Source organism: Rhagoletis zephyria, unplaced genomic scaffold, assembly GCF_001687245.7.
Source record: "Rhagoletis zephyria isolate East Lansing unplaced genomic scaffold, Rhagoletis_zephyria_1.1 Rzeph_scaffold_04646, whole genome shotgun sequence".
NCBI lineage: Eukaryota > Metazoa > Arthropoda > Insecta > Diptera > Tephritidae > Rhagoletis > Rhagoletis zephyria.
Genome location: NW_016161729.1, coordinates 12,727 through 29,357, shown reverse-complemented (window position 1 = coordinate 29,357; position 16,631 = coordinate 12,727). Strand labels below are relative to the sequence as shown.

Below are 16,631 nucleotides of genomic sequence, written 5' to 3'. Positions count from 1 at the left end.
AGTTATTTACCTATGCTCCAAATGTACCTAAAATAGAGTTCTTGTAGCTATTATACATTCAACAACACTATTCCGCACCATTTGTTTGCTTCTTCTTCTTTCAAAATTGTTCTTTTCCCTCTCGTTCTCAATATTTAATGACGTCACGCCCGCTTGCTCTCAGTTAGAATCGCCAATCTTGTATTCTATCATTCTTGGATATTAAGGAAATACCATTCTTTATATTGCATCTGATTATTTTCTAGCTAGACTTTTGTAAATACTTATACATGCATGTTGGCCTCTCGCTCTCACCAAAAAAAAAAAAGTGAGGGTATCTTTGCCCCTTGAACATATGAACTTCGTCTTAACTCAGCGAACGGTGGGCGAGAGCAGGGATATATGTAATTGCAAGGTATTTCTGGCCAAAAGTGGATTTCAGGCGATCGAGGGATCTTCTCAAAAAAGTCTCAAAAGAATGACGATAGTGGCCCAAGTGGGCTCCTAGCAGAGACAACCGCCTTAACCAAACCTAATACTTGGTGGTTTTGGCGTACCCTTGCGTCTATGTGATTATGGCTTCCTGCCAAAAGTTTAAATACAATTTAAAGCACACTACCTTGACATTTCTATTTCTCCAGCAGATGTAATGTAGAAATCAACAGTAGTTGTCGATTACCAAATAAAATAAAAAAAAAGAATTTCTTTTTGCTTTTACTCACTTTTTTCTTTTTGCTCTCTTCTTCAACCTCTTCCACCTCATCTTCATCAATATCCCATTGGAATAAAAATTGCAGTCGATGGTAACACCATAGTTTCGGTTTGTAAACTTGGTCGCCACCCATTTTGCTGTGCTTTTCAAATCTACGCGCTTCTTGCCTAAGTTGCGACCGCAATGTTTTAATTTTTCTTTTTACCAAATATTTTGTCACTTCGGGCTTTACATCTATAATTTGTGCCACAATTTCTTCATAGGCTTTTTCCTTAGCCGCATACTTAGCAAAGTCTTTGTGTGTGCCATTGAAAAGCACAGGGTGGCGTTCCAAAATTGAAATAAACATTTCGGTTTCGGTTTTTGTCCAATTAATTTCCTGCGCCATAATTTCTGGGGTTCAGCTGTTTGTATTTTTCACTCACCGATCATTCGCTCAAATGCTAGTTAATATCAATGTTAATAGTTCTATAAAAAAGTCAAAAGGATCCAAAACAAGTGGCATAAGAAGACTTAAATGTAGCTTTATTTGCAATTGACGAGGCAACATTACAAGTTTGAAATGTTATCTACTATACATACGTCGATAAAATGCTTGTGGCCAAAACATTTACTACACAAAAAAGCATACTACATACACAAATTACTACTAAATTACAGTTTATGAAAGGAAAGTTCACTTCCTACTCATTCCCAATTGGACAATAATGATCCGAGTCTGAAATTGGCCCGCATGATTTGTGAATCACAATCTGATTGAAAACGCTTCAGGAATACATGCTTACCAGAAGCGTTTTTTTTTCGAAATTCAGCTTTGAACAGCGCTCGATAGATTACTCGCTATAGGCCTAATAGAATTTAAAAACATCTACTACATCCATAAATAAGTTTCAGTGGAATATCTATCAGAAAAAAAATGCAGCAAGTAACTTTAAAACCGACTTGCCCCATTTCTCTAAGAATAAAAACTAGCGGCGCAGCAATGAAAAGACAGTTTTTAGCCTAAGCCAAAAATGCTAAAGTTATTTGTCAGAGTATAAAGATAAAAACCAATGGAAGTCGAAAAATCCAATGTCAGAACAGACCCTTAAGTTCAAAAACAATTCAAAAGTTTTAGGTTATTTAAAATCGGATCGTTGAAAATTTTAAGAAACAAGTGAACACAATCTCTTGCTTTTGAAAAATTTATAAAAAAAAAAAAATATATCTACTCAGTAAAAAGCATTATTTAACTATTTAACAGCGAATAGTGGACAAACACATGCTTGCGCTTATGTCATTTTTTACTGTTCCAAATCTTTATGTTGTCAAATCTTTGCCTTCAATGTCTTAAATCTACTTTTTAAAAGCATAAGATCTTATTCAGCTTTTCAGCCCTAAAAATGTTAACTTTATAAGCTTAAAAAGACAAGTTGTAGTGAACTGAAAAATCAAAATGGCGAATTCAGCGGAAATGGTGGATATTTGGGGACGGAAATGTCGCCTAAATTAACATATATGCATTAATATTGACACTAAATAATTTACATAAGCGTGTTAAGCCGCGGTTTCAGAAAGACTTTCAGAAGACAATTATCAATTCTGGACACTATCTTGAAAGCTCTTTTCTCTTTTTCGAAAGACTAATTGAAAGATATAAGCGTTTTTCTGTTTGTCTTTTAGCAATAAGTTTTCTAAATATTTTACCAAACAAAAAAATTTCTTTATAAAACTACAAAAATAAAAACCAAAAATCAAGATAATAACAATCAAATTAAATGCAATTTAAAAAATATTTATTAATAAAAAACATTTATTTAAAAATATAGATATATTTACTATTTTCCTAAAAATTAAATGAAATTAAAAAATAACGTTTTATAAAAAAAAAAAATTTTAAAAAATTAAATAAACAACTAATCTTTAAGCAAAAAACAAAGCCGACCTAAATTCTCATATAAAAATTTAAGATTATCGTTAGTGGTAACGTAATACGAGAATACCCCCAAAAAGGAATAAATTAAATAAATTTCTAAAACTTAAATATAATTAAAAAAAATATTTTACTATATTAAAGAATAAAATCTAAAAACGAAAAAAATTTAAACTAAAACAGGAAAAATTAATAAAAGAAAAAATAAAACTAAGTTTCTAAATATAAAACGAAATGAAACAAGTATTTTCTTTTGAAAACAATGAAATCTTAAAACGAAATAAAAAATAAAAACAAAAAAAGTTAAAATAAAAAATTTTAAAAATACTAAAATAAGTTTCTAAAAATTAAACGAAATAAAAACGATATATTCTTCTTTTTAAAACGCAATAACCTAAAAATTATAAGAAAATAAAATTAAATTAAAAACTGAAATGAATTCCCCTCCCGAGGATTCGATCTAGGAACTCTCGAATAGCACGCCAATACTCTGCCCACTCGGCCATTGCGACTGTTTAAGCAGCGAGGGCAAAATTATATAAATACATACATATACATATACGCATGTACACCCCCGTTTGGAACATGCTGAAGTGCTTTTTGTCAAAGATTTCCGCGAAAACCGATATTTAAATCATTCTCATCAAAACACAAAATAACATCTGTACGGCTAATAACGGCTACATACCATCAATATATGCAAAAAACAAGTTCAGTTTAGGATAGGAAAAATGCTAAAATTTAAATATTTTCTTCATCAGAGTAAACAATTAGGACGCCAACAAATCAAATTGTAAAAATACAGTTTAAAGCAAATTTCTTAGTATTATTTTTTAAAAAGCTAAGCAAGTATTTGCTTGACACTTTGCACTGTCATTTTAATAATAATAAAATAAAAAATAAAATTTGTCGTGTTTTTTGAGGTTAGGAAAAAAATTCTGATGTGATGGAGCAAAACAGACAGACAGATTCGTGTTCGACGTATTAAAATAAATACGGATAGTCTGTATTAAAAATCAACGCTTAAAAGCTGCACTTTATTACATTAAAATTTAACAGGCTATAAAACTGCATACCCAAAAATGGTCTAAAGTTTCAGATTGAAAAGTTCAAAATTTTGATGAAAATTTGTTGCATTTTCGAAGCTCTGTGTAAAAATTTAAAGTTTGATTTATACGGTTTTGGTTAAAGCATGAACCATATTTAAAAAAAAAAAAAACAAAAATACAAACAAATTTTATCTCTAATAACTTTGCAAATATTTTATAAAAACCGACATGCACTGAGTTTTGCACTATAGTGTATGTTAGCTTTGTTATGTTATGTTAAGTTCACTACATCGAAACATACATACATACATATGTACATACATACAATTATTAGGATTAAGTAACAATTAAAAAATTGATCAAGAAAATTTTCACTTAAATAGCGCACTTATTTGTTTATTTTTTGTTGCTACTGCAAAATTTCTAACTTGTTTATTATAGACCTTTGCATCGAAAGCGAAAATACTAAGTAGGTACATACAAATTTATGCACATATACTATATTTATTTAAGTATGCAAGAAAATTTAGAATATACTATTTTGAACACACATTTGTACTACCTACTTATTACTAAATATAAATATTCTTATCACACTCACCTTTTTCCTGCTTATTTCCGCTATCGACTTGTCCTTAAATGCAGCTGTATCCTTTAGTGTTCAAATTCCAACCGAAAATGTAAGAAGGTAAACGATAATTAATTGAAAAATTTTTATACAATAAAGATTTGAAACAGCAAAGCCTCTTCGACAACACTCACCTTAGCCATGTTCGACGGCTGAAACTGTAATGATAAATGCGAAAGCCTGTTTTTAGCGTAAAATAAACCGCTCAAACGTTCCCCGTTTAAAGTAGGTATGTAGTTATAAACATACATATGTATGTATGTATGTACATACCAGTATGTGTATGTATGTACATATGTAAATAAAACCAGAACACTCAACAACCCAATGTCGTTAGAGTAAAAAAAAAAAAAAAAACAAAACAAAAACCAGTCACCAGAAAACTCGCCGAACCGGTCCACAAATTGTTAGCCCAAGACGTAACCAGTTTCGACGATGTGATGTTCGAAAAACGGCGTATACGCCAACAACACAACAAAGCGCATGAGCAAGCAAGCCGTACTGTACGGCACTCGCCGTTAACCGGTTTTTCTAAATAAGCTGGTGTGTTGTGGGCTTTGAATGCTTTGAACGAGTGCTGCTGCAATAACAATAATAACAATGCAAGTGTTTGCAGTTGTTCTTGTTGTCGTTGTTGTTGTTACTTGTTGGGGCTATTTTGGCAGCTTGGCGGTCAGGTGATTGCTTTCGAATGATTCACGCAACAACAAAAAACCAAAGCAACTGTCGCTGCTGCAGATGATTTATTTACTTTTATTGTTGTTGTTGTCCACCAGCTGCTTCAATATGATTTTGTAAGCAAGCAAGCATGTAAGCAGGTAAATTGTCTAACTGCTCCCGTTGGCGCGAAATTTGTGCTTCCGTTTTTTCAATTTTTTTTTGTGGTTTAAATAAAATCACAAAATTAAATTTTATTTTTTTTTAATTCCGAAAAAAATTTCTGCCGCTAGCAACTATTTCTTATCAACACAACGAAAGCTACGAAGCAATACTAAATTCAATTCAGCGCCATGCCGCACACGCCAATTCGCTCCCTGCATCAACGCCCTCGAAAGAGCGCTGAAAAAAAAACACGTTTGTATGTACATACGGATGTATGTATGTATGTGCATTAGCATAGCTCTCAGATATTCACGACGACCGCGTCGTAAAGAATCGGCGGGATCTCTCCAACGGTGCTTCGTAGCCATGTTTTTCCACTACTCAACCAGTCAGGCAGCTAGCTTGCTAGTTGAGCGATTTGGATCACGAGCTGAACGAAAAAACGTGGTTTGTGAGCGAATATTATACAATAACAACAGCAACAACACACAAAGGTAACGCGGCGAAAGTAGGTTGTTAAACGTGAATGTCTCTCACAGCGTGTTCGCATAACGTTACAATTACGAAGCGTGAGAGAATTTGCTCACATAACCGTATTATTAAGGTCGGTGTTATGCAGACAAACTTTTGTTTGCCAAATTAAATGGCGGCTGCTTAGTTTGCTCGGAGGTGGTTATGTCGAGTTTGGCACAGGGTTGCACGTTCATTATGGTTTTCATGGCTATTGCCAACACGAAATGAGAGTTTCAGATGTACATAACGCGCAAAATTTAAAATTTTTGTATATGACAACACCGAATTTGCTGCAGTTTGACCAAACAAAATTAGTTTGCTGTGAGAGTCGCCAAACTCGCTCTCTCCGAGTTTGCTGCAACAACAATTGCACGCAGTTTGCCAAACAAAATTTCTGCATAACACCGACCTACGAAGCGTGAGAGAATTTGCTCACATAACCGTATTATTAAGATGTGTTTGTTTGTTAAGTGCTGACATACAAGCACTAGCTTGTAAATACAGTGACTCAAACAATGACCAATGAGTCCTCTGCACGATTAAAACAATCATAAATGTACTCATATTCTGATCATAAAAGNGATGTGTTTGTTTGTTAAGTGCTGACATACAAGCACTAGCTTGTAAATACAGTGACTCAAACAATGACCACGTGTTGATTTTTTATAGGTACATAGTAGATACCCACCCAGCATTTTCTGAAATTTTTGATCATATTCGAGCCTCTTTTGAGTCTTCTGCACGATTAAAACAATCATAAATGTACTCATATTCTGATCATAAAAGACTCTTTTGTCCGTAGAAAATGGTACCCAACCCACGACTCTTCTTGAATAGTCTTTTATAACTTACTTTTCTGATCAGTTTTGACTCTTTTTCGAGTCGTTTTCAGTTGTATTTCTTATCATGAGCGATTTTTTTTTAGTTGTATTTCTAAACATTTGTGAGCCTTTTTCGAGCCATTTTTTAAGGCACATTCCTCATTATTTTCGAGTCTTTTCCGCTGCGAAAAATTAAATAAGAATTCAATTAATTTGTAATTAGCAAATCAGCATATTTTATTGAGTTCAAAAGAAGCGTTAATGAAACGACGAAATTGTTTTTTAATANAGTTGTATTTCTAAACATTTGTGAGCCTTTTTCGAGCCATTTTTTAAGGCGCATTTCTAATTATTTTCGAGTCTTTTCCGCTGCGAAAAATTAAATAAGAATTTAATTAATTTGTAATTAGCAAATCAGCATATTCTATTGAGTTCAAAAGAAGCGTTAATGAAACGACGAAATTGTTTTTTAATAAAATCTATTATTATTAAAATATTTCAAAATTACCCTCCCAGTTAAACGTAATTTACACAGAGAACTTTTCACAATGTATGCAACTTTTTAACATTTAACTTTAGAACATTTTTGGGTATGCAATTTTATAGCTTATATCGTCGCTAGAATAAAGAAACAGTGTAAATGCCATATACATTATTATTCGACAATCATACTATTGGATAGACACTCATTTAATTTAAATATTANAGTTTTTTATTCCAAGCTATTTTTTTTTTGTTATTTTTCTTCAAAACCATATAAATCACAGTTTCAAACTTTATACCAAATTTAGGAAAACTCAACAAATTTTCATCAAAATTTCAACTTTTTAACATTTAACTTTAGAACATTTTTGGGCATGCAATTTTATAGCTTATATCGTCGCTAGAATAAAGAAACAGTGTAAATNCTTTTTAACATTTAACTTTAGAACATTTTTGGGTATGCAATTTTATAGCTTATATCGTCGCTAGAATAAAGAAACAGTGTAAATGCCATATACATTATTATTCGACAATCATACTATTGGATAGACACTCATTTAATTTAAATATTAGAAAAAAACGTTTATTTTTCTTAAATATCTTTTTAAATCACGAACTTATTCGCGAAAAACGAAATTTTATAATAACAGTTTACGTACTTGAATTGTTTATTAATAGTGTATGGTGCACTTGTACGATTATTAAGAAAATCCCAAAGAAATTCTTGTAACATTTAAATAACGTTAGAGTATTTTACTTCATTATATTGCTGCTAACTTTCACTGGCAGCTTCAAAATGTGAATAATAAAATAGTGTAATATCGACATACATCAATTACTTTTTTTGAGTTTGCAACCAGCATAAAATAGTGTACAAAAATTTCATATCAAAATGTTCAAAGATAAAATAGTGTATAAGCAGATGCTTTCGGAAAAATGGGCTCAAATTGTATTTCTAAGTAAACATGGTACACAATTTTTTTGTGAATAAACAGCTAAAAAATCAATAAAAAGTGTGGTGTATTTAAAATATGAATATTTGTTCTAAAATGTTCTAAACAGTCAGATTAAAAAGCTGAAATTTTGATGAATTCTCCTAAATTTTGTATAAAGTTTTGTAGTAGAAATTGTAGTAGAATATTGCTATAAGTATGACCTAGATTTAGAGAATACAACCATGTAAATGCAAATGACCTAGATTTAAGAAATATAACGCTGTAGAAATACAACTCTGTATATGGAAAGCGTCTGGGTAGAGACAAGAAAAACGAAATAAAGACATTCGTTAAATAGCATCGAGCAAGTGAACTTGTGCGTTTTCGTGATCGGCCTCTATCTTATTGCCTGCTACAGTTTGAAACTGTGAATNTTACGAATATTTAAAAGAAATCAACGCGTGGTCATTTGTTTGAGGCACTGTATGTACGCACATATGCATGTAAATATGTATTGCAGTGAGCAATTTTTTATTTAATTTTAGATATGGCTATTCGGTTCATATTACTGATGCGCAGGTTGTTTAATTACGATGGCTTCACAGTTTTTACTCGTTTGGCTGTTGACATTCGCTTGTAAAGGGAGCTTGGCGGTTGTTGTTTTGATTCTATAGGGGTTTGACTGTAACTTTATGTAAGTATGTGCAATTGTAGGTATGTACCAAGTTTATGAATGAATATACATACGTCTGGGGTATTCCATCGTCACGGGTGGGACATTTGTAAAGCAAAAATAGCTTTTGTTTTTTAAATTTAAGTATAAAGCACTAAGCAAGTTATTACCAAATACGAAAAATATTCCAACTTGATTTTATATCGGAAAATTCTGAGCTGTTTCTTCTGTCACAGGTAGGACAAAGAAAATACACTGCTTTTTGGCTAACATATATTTTACGGAAAGTCTGTGAGTTTACGTAACATTTCTATCTGAATTAGATGTTTTACTATACACAAAAGAACCAGCGATGTCTAATCCGAAAAATGCATTAGAATAGTTGTACGCAGATACATACATCTTTGTCACTTAAAGGCTATTTATTGGATTGAATTTATAAGTTAGGCGAACTTCTAGATCTTGGTTGGAATTTCTGAGAAAATTGTTAGAATCGATAAATATCGATATCAAAATCAATAAATATCGATAACAAAATCGATAAACATAATCGATAAATATAAATCACAAAATCGATAAATATCGACAACAAAATCGAAAAATATCGGTAACAAAACCGATAACAAAATCGATAAATATCATAACAAGATCGATAACAAAATCGATAAATATCGATAACAAAATCGATAAGTATCGATAACAAAATCGATAAGCATCGATAGCACAATCGGTAAAAAAATCGATAAATATCGATAATAAAATCGATAAGTATGGATAGCAAAATCGATAAGTATCGATAACTTCATCGATAAATATCGATAACAAAATCTATAAATATCGATAACAAAATCGATAACAAGATCGATAAATATCAATAACAAAGTCGATAAATATCGATAACAAAATCGATAAAAATAGCGCTAACAAAATAGTTAAAAATATCTTTTACCAAACCGATAACAAATCGATAAAAATATCGATAACCAAATCGATAAAGAAACCGATAAAAATATCGATTATTTTATCGATAAATTTCGAGAATCCTGAAAATCTCTAAAATCCCAAAATAGTTCCTTTCCTCTTTAATTACCTTTATTTTAATCTTTCTATATTCATCTTTACTTTAATCGGTATCTCCATCCTCATCTTTGTTTTTACTTTTATGTTTATCATTTTCTTCATATACATAATCCCTTTCACCTTTGCCCTTATATATACATATATAAGTAAATAGTTTAAATTTACCTTGGTCTTTATTTTTGCCTTTATCTTTACGCACCTTTGATTTTGATTCTATTTTTACCTTTGCCTTTATCCTTTTCTTTGTCTATGTACGTAGTCACCTTTACTTTCATTCTTGTATTGGCCTTTTTCTAAGTGTTATTCTTTAACCTTTTTTAATCAAATTTTTGTTAAATTAATACCATATGCATATACCCAAGAAGCAGTTGTTTCAGCCCCAACCATTTCCGTTGCACCATTTCCACACACAGTGATGGCAAATTTAGTCAGAAAGAAGAAAGCTGAAGAGTTGACTTTTTCGGAAATAAAGATGAAATTCGATTTTTTCTGGAAAAATCCGATTTTATCCGAATTTTATCAGCACAAAGTTCGATTTCAAAAAATCGCTATTTTGGAGCTAAAATTCGAAGCAAACCAAGGCGAATTCATACAAGGTGGTAGCAATAATACAAGAACAACAACAACAACCACATGTATTTTGTATTTAGGGTGTTATATCAAACCTCAATTCGTCCCAAAGTTTACATGTATTTCTTTAACAAACATTTAGGTTTGAGCTCAACTTGAGATTAAGTTGAGAACTAAGGTATTTCTCAAATCTCCGACGTTGTTTCCCAACAGTTCCTCAAGTGGAACATCACAGCGTTCTCAACAAAAAGAGCATTTTTGACTGTTTCTCAAGTTGAGAAAATGCTAGTTCTCAATTTGAACTCAAGTGTGATTCTCCAATTGGTCTCCAACATATCATTGAAATAGTGAAATAATTTATACCTTTTTGATCGAAACGACATACATACATAGCTGAATTTTACTATATATTAATAAAAAAAATTTTTTATTTTATTATTCCTTTTGTATTACGAAGTTAATCAATAGCGTATTACAATAATTCACTTCACAGTATACAGGCCGACAGTAATTCTGCGACTTGATTCACTTCGCGTTTTATTTTCGTTAAGGATTATTTGAAGATATTTACTTTGAGGATTATCTACTTTTCATTGGTAGTTTTCCTCTTTATATATGTAGCTTTAGTTTTTCACTTGATAATTAAAAATTCGTTTCTCTATCACTTTTTCGTATCTGCGCATCGGGTAGACATGAATTGGACAATGATGTTGGATATCAACTTGAGTATCATGAATTTCTCAGTTTGGAGAAAAATCTGTTTTGGTGTTTGTTGGATTGTTTTTCCTTTTGATGGTGTGCAGTCTAACTGATTTAACAGCACCACCTTGTATAAATTCTCCTTGCAGCCATATATGTAATACTCCTATATTGGCAGTAAGAGCTAGTACCAGTGATGATAAAGTTGCCACAATTGTGCTTTTTTTGGTACAATTTGAAACCAAAAAGTACATTGACACCACATAGACAGTTTTGGTACAATTTGGAAATGCAGCGTTACGTAGTTATACAAATACTTTTTTCCTTCTCTAGTACTTCATGCAAACTTCGACTAAATTTGTTTTACATTACAAAGTTAGCAAACCCTCTTACTTATAGAAATGGTTTTGTCTTTTCCTACAGCACACCTTTTCCACCGGAGCACGAGAACTTAAAAAAATTTGGATATACTTATGTACATATGCGAGGTTTGGGAAAAAATTAAATTAATTTTTAACGAACTGAACGACCCGACGTTTGCCAACATTTTTAAAATAACTTCTCAAAGTATATTGGCTATTCCACATTCCTCAGCAAATGTCGAACGTGCTTTTCTTCGATTGATAACTAGTAGAAATAGATTAAAAGTAAAAACCCTCGGTTCGTTATAAAAGCAAAAAATTATATCAAATCCTCACAAAATTTTTGTCATGAAATAAAAATACATACTAGAGTCTTTAAACCAAAATGTGACTTACGATGTCACAGAAAGTGAAATGCTTAACTAATCTTTATTCTACTTTTAATACATATATGTATATTCTTACAAAATGTTTATTTAAAAAGCGTTGATTAATTGCAAATTTTTTTTGAAACATTCGTTGTTTTGGGAAATAATTAACAATTTTTTGTTGGATACATTTTTGTTCAGACGTTTGCTACAATTTCGAAAAATTCATTTATCATCCCTGGCTAGTACCGTCCGAAAACACTACAGTACAGATATATTAATAAAGACGTACGAAAGAAAAGGACACTACATACGTTTATAAATAAACATGTACACAACACATACACAAAAACGGCACTCAAGTACACAATACATTGACAAAAACGGTACTAGACTGTCTCGCTTTGATTTCGGAATGCTTACACATTGAGAAGTTAGCTTACTGCCAATATAGAAGTATTACATATATGCTTGCAGCGAACTATTCGAGACTCTACTGTACACTTATTTATGTATGTACATATTTTCCGAATGCAAGCGCACATACCCACACACGCACACAAAAAGCGCCCAACCCCGTGCACTTAACACATTTAAAGAGAATAAAAAGCGAAAACGAAGAGCGTGAAAGCGTCGTCGCCAACGCGACGTCAACTCGTCACAACCGAGACGTTTCAACGTTAACGAACAGTTGGCGATGCGAGTGCGAAATAGAAAACGTTGTAGTTGTTCAATTACATTAAAATAAATTTCAGCTTGACGTTTTAAACGAAGCTAGAAAAAAGGGAAATGGATCCTGATTTTACTAGAAGACTTATCAAACTTGTGAAAAAGTCCGAGTGTTTGTATGATTGTAGCTCACCAGAATATCGAAACCAGTCATGGAAGGCAGCAATTTGGCAGAAAATTGCAGAGCAGTTAAATACGAAAGGTAAGGGTTGTTAATACAATCGAATTATTTACATACATATATATGTTTGTACATACGTATGTATGTACATATCTGGGAAGCCAACTTGTGGGGAGTTCGCCGATTTGCGGGGAATTTTAGTTTGCGTGGGGAATCGGGGAATTTACCTTTATTTGTGGGGAATTTAAGGCGCTGTGACATAAGCAATTATGTTCCTACTATTTTAGTTTTTTGTTACTTTTGAATTCTATAAGTTCATCCTTTAACAAAAACCGTATGAATTCCATGATAAAAACATAGCAAGGTAGAACCGTNTTGCCAACATTTTAAAATCATATAAAAGTGAAAATAAAAAATTGAAATTGTTCGAAATTGTTGTTGCTTGAGATTGAAAATGAAAATGTGTGTGTGAGTTTGTGAGTAAATTTAAAAATTAAATTGTTTGGAAACGTCAAGAATTTTAAAAGTGACTCTCAGCGGTTCTACCTTACTATATTTTTATCATGATAAATTCAAGTTCCAAACTTTGTGCGATATTTAAAAAAAAACCAATTCTTTTAATTAGATTTTTTTAGAAAGATTTTGAGTATGCAGCTGTACCTCCTTCAATTCTAGTATAATAAAGTTTTAAATGACTAAAAATTACCGTTGATTTTTTAGAATTTTCTTTGTCGCATTTGGTTTCATATCAACACAATTAATTTTTATACGGAAGAAAACCGCAACACCTTCGGCAAAAAAATTCTAAAACCAAAAATTTCAGCCACTTGAAACTTGCACTTTATTATGCTAAAATTGAGAGTGGCCTAAAAAACTGCATACTCAAAATCTTTCTAGAAAATCTAATTAAAAATCACAAAATTTTTACGTATGTTCCTTGAACTCTTTTTTAAATATATGTACAATTTTTATTCTTTATTACGAACTTTATAAAAGTTTGGTTTGGTTTATGAACATAGTATAGATGAATTACATTTTAGAAAATAAAATAAACAGAAAAGACAGGTTTTTTTTTTTTTTGTAAATAAGAACATATCTGTGGGTGGGGAATTTTATGAAATTTCGTGCAAAATCGGGGAATTTCATTACCGAAATCGGGGAATTCTCAAAAATGAGTTGGCTACGCTGGTACATACATATCTTCAAAAGAGTCACAACTCAAAATAATACCTTCGTCACAAAATGCGAAAAACTATTTCATAGCACATGCTAATCATATGGGCAAAGGCGACTTTACCTTAGGCTCTTTTAACAAATTATAACAGAAATTTGCTCCAGCTTTTGCTGAAAGGTAAATAAAAGCTCTGTGTACATTTTTAGCGCATAATTTCAAAAATGCAAAATTTTGAGTTGTGACTCTTTTGAAGACGGTGTGCGATATGTACATTTCCATATGTTTTATAGTCGTATGCATTTGCGTTCGCACTTTCAGAGGCGGTGTGCAAGAGAACGCTGGAAATCGCTACGCGACACATACACGCGAATAGCACGATGCTCAAAGCTGACTACAGGTACAAAATTTTTAAAAACGAAATATAAATATGCTGATGAGCTATCATTTTTGCGTGGGATCAAGGAGGGCAGAAAGTAAGTGTTAAGAACGTGTTAACACGCTCCTAAATAAGGTACCAAATATCGAGCCCTAACTTAAAAAAAAAAAAACCTAAGCGAAATTTTTTTCAAAATTTAAAATTTGATGCAAAAATGCTACTAGAGCATCTAGATATCTACATACGTATGTATGTATGTAGATGCATTTCTGCATCAAAAAGGAAGTTTTGAAAATAAGGCCGGTTAGGTTTTTATTTGGGGTTGTATACATTGGGCATATGACTTTTTTGTTAAATTAAATATACTTATGAGGAAAGGAGGAGGAAACTCCGAGAAAAAAATTTATACTGAAAAACAACATACCTACATAATACATATTTGTGCATATGTATATAGAAAATTCCATGTCCAGGCGACCAAAACTTTGATCCTAGAATTTTTTTATTGACGTGGAATTTTTCATATACATACAGATGCGTGCAACTAATTAGCAACGAAATTCAAAACGATATTGCTTGCAAATTATGTTTATTTATTTATTTTTAATAATTTTCATTTAAAATATAAATCAATCTATAACAGAAACCACAATAACAAAAGTTGCAAAGCTTGCACAAATTGCAAAAAAATTAATCAAACTTAAAAAAATCGTCATCAAAATTTCAAAATTTTTAATTAGAATATATAGAAAATGTTGGAGTATGCAGTTTTGTAGCCCATTCAATTTTAGTATAATAAAGTGGAAGTTTCAAGTCGCTAAAAATTACGGTAGATTTTTTAGATTTTTTTTTTTGTCGAGGGTGTTGCGGATTTTTTTCCATGTAAAAAAATGTTTGATCATGTGTTATATGGAAGAAACACCCTCCACAAAAAAAAATCTAAAAAATCAACGTTAATGTTTAGCGACTTGAAACTTGCACTTTATTATACTAAAATTGCATACCCGAAAACTTTCTAAATAGTCTAATTAAAAATTTTGAAATTTTGATGACAATTTTTTGAAGTTTGATTAATTTTTTTGCAATCTGTGCAAGCTTTGCAACTTTTGTTATTGTGGTTTCTGATATAGATTGAATTATATTTTAAATGAAAATTATTAAAAATAAATAAATAAACATAATTTGCAAGCAATATCGTTTTGAATTTCGTTGCTAATTAGTTGCACGCATCTGTATGTACCTGCATACATGTGTATTTACCCTGCAAACCATTTTTTTTTTTCAAAGTACTCTGAATTGTAGAGAAATTTTAAAGAATTCGTAAAGATCTCATCCGATTTTTTTCCGAATTTTCTAAAATAAAATAAGCTATGCACACTTTGATTCTTTTTACGAAATTTCGGAAGAAAATCGGTAAAGCAATGAAAATAATGCTGTGCATATCCTCATAGATACATATATTTAATCTTAGAAAAGAGCCATATACCTAATGTACATATCGTTACCTTAATATAGAAATGCCCTAACTCACATCGTCGTGAAATACAAAAAGCCGTAACTAACTAAAGATCCAAAATTCACTTTTAGATTGATTATGATGTATCTGATCGAATTATGTCGTACACATCGTTTTATGCAATAAACGATTTTAGATAGTTATGGCTTTTTTGCATTTCAGCGACGATATGAGATACATACGCATGAAATAACTAACTTGGAAAATAATTTTTTATCAGGTACTACAGCAGCGATGACGATACTTTCCAAAACGATGAGACAAACAATGACGATGAAGATGTCTGGGGACCTTTACCATCACCAAAAAGGATGAAGACTCCCAATCGAGCTTTTGCGCGCCATCAAATGAAGCCACTACCGCTATTGAAATTGAGGAAAATGTTAAACCGGCTTTCACAGAAGTTATACAAAAATGTAGCGATAGCGTCGCTGAAGCGCGCGGCTTTGATCCACTAGGAGCGAAAAATTCGACTGTAATGGTATTTGAAAGTTTGGCGCATAAAATTTTGACAGCTGGTTTGTCAGAAAATGATGTGGATGCCATTGAACTTAAGGTGGCATCGATTGTTTATGAAGAAATCGCAAATCGCCGCCAAAAGAGGCAAAGTAAAACCAAATAATGACAACAACAACAATAGTGATAATAAGTTAAATACATATGTACATACATATGTATATTTCTATGTACAATTTATGTATATAAGTAATTTTTAATAAATAATGAATTTAATGTTACATCAACATTTGTTTTTTTGGGTCAAACGTTTTTGCTAGATTCATACGTGAGGCGTTTATTTTGAAACAGGCATAAGTCACTTGACCATATTAACCAAAGTAAGATAAAGGAAATTTTTTTTTCAAAATGATTTGGATTCCCAACAACTTGTATAATAAAAGTACCTTACCCATATCGTAATTTAAATCAAATATTTACTGATTAATTGTATGTTTTATTTAACTGTACAAGTTCCCCCGGTTGCAGCGAAAAACTAAGCCAAATCCTTTTCAAGGACTTCGCCATCCTTTGCTACCAAAATGCGTTTACCATAATTCATACTGCACGACGAAGCCAGCACAGAGTGGTTCAAAATTGGAATTTAATATTCA

General features: G+C 31.6%; 2 protein-coding genes across 5 annotated transcripts in view; one reads left to right on the top strand and one right to left on the bottom strand.

Moving 5' to 3' along the window:
• The window catches only part of LOC108371015 (uncharacterized), a 14,306-nt gene extending 3,638 nt beyond the window's left edge, over nt 1-10,668 (bottom strand). Inside the window, exons 1-3 of one of the 3 annotated variants that reach the window (XM_017626491.1) lie at nt 10,654-10,668; nt 4,415-4,438; nt 4,254-4,304 (exon numbers count right to left, since the gene is read on the bottom strand). In XM_017626491.1, coding sequence (XP_017481980.1) covers nt 4,254-4,304; nt 4,415-4,423 — 60 coding nt within the window. In that variant the 5' untranslated portion in view covers nt 4,424-4,438; nt 10,654-10,668. Of the gene's footprint in view, nt 1-701; nt 1,160-4,253; nt 4,305-4,414; nt 5,640-10,653 lie in introns of those variants that run through there. The other 2 variants (XM_017626489.1, XM_017626490.1) reach the window with 2 other exon arrangements.
• A 1,622-nt stretch (nt 10,669-12,290) lies between these two features.
• LOC108371014 (uncharacterized) lies at nt 12,291-16,201 on the top strand. 2 transcript variants are annotated; one of them, XR_001848706.1, is made up of 3 exons: nt 12,291-12,537; nt 13,949-14,103; nt 15,743-16,201. XR_001848706.1 is itself a non-coding variant. In XM_017626487.1 (3 exons), the coding sequence occupies exons 1-3, from the start codon at nt 12,488-12,490 to the stop codon at nt 15,978-15,980; spliced, it is 471 nt and encodes a 156-aa protein (XP_017481976.1). In that variant the 5' UTR covers nt 12,291-12,487; the 3' UTR covers nt 15,981-16,201. The 2 variants fall into 2 exon arrangements, 1 of the variants encoding a protein (XP_017481976.1); XM_017626487.1 differs by having other exon boundaries at nt 13,921-14,103.
• The last annotated feature ends 430 nt before the right edge of the window (nt 16,202-16,631 follow it).

Excerpts from the sequence above, each read along its gene's own strand:
- LOC108371014 (XM_017626487.1), top strand. The coding sequence starts at position 12,488 with ATGGAAGGCAGCAATTTGGCAGAAAATTGCAGAGCAGTTAAATACGAA. Across the intron at positions 12,538-13,920 it reads AGAGCAGTTAAATACGAAAG|TCGTATGCATTTGCGTTCGC; the intron begins GTAAGGGTTGTT and ends TATGTTTTATAG. Across the intron at positions 14,104-15,742 it reads GGGATCAAGGAGGGCAGAAA|GTACTACAGCAGCGATGACG; the intron begins GTAAGTGTTAAG and ends ATTTTTTATCAG.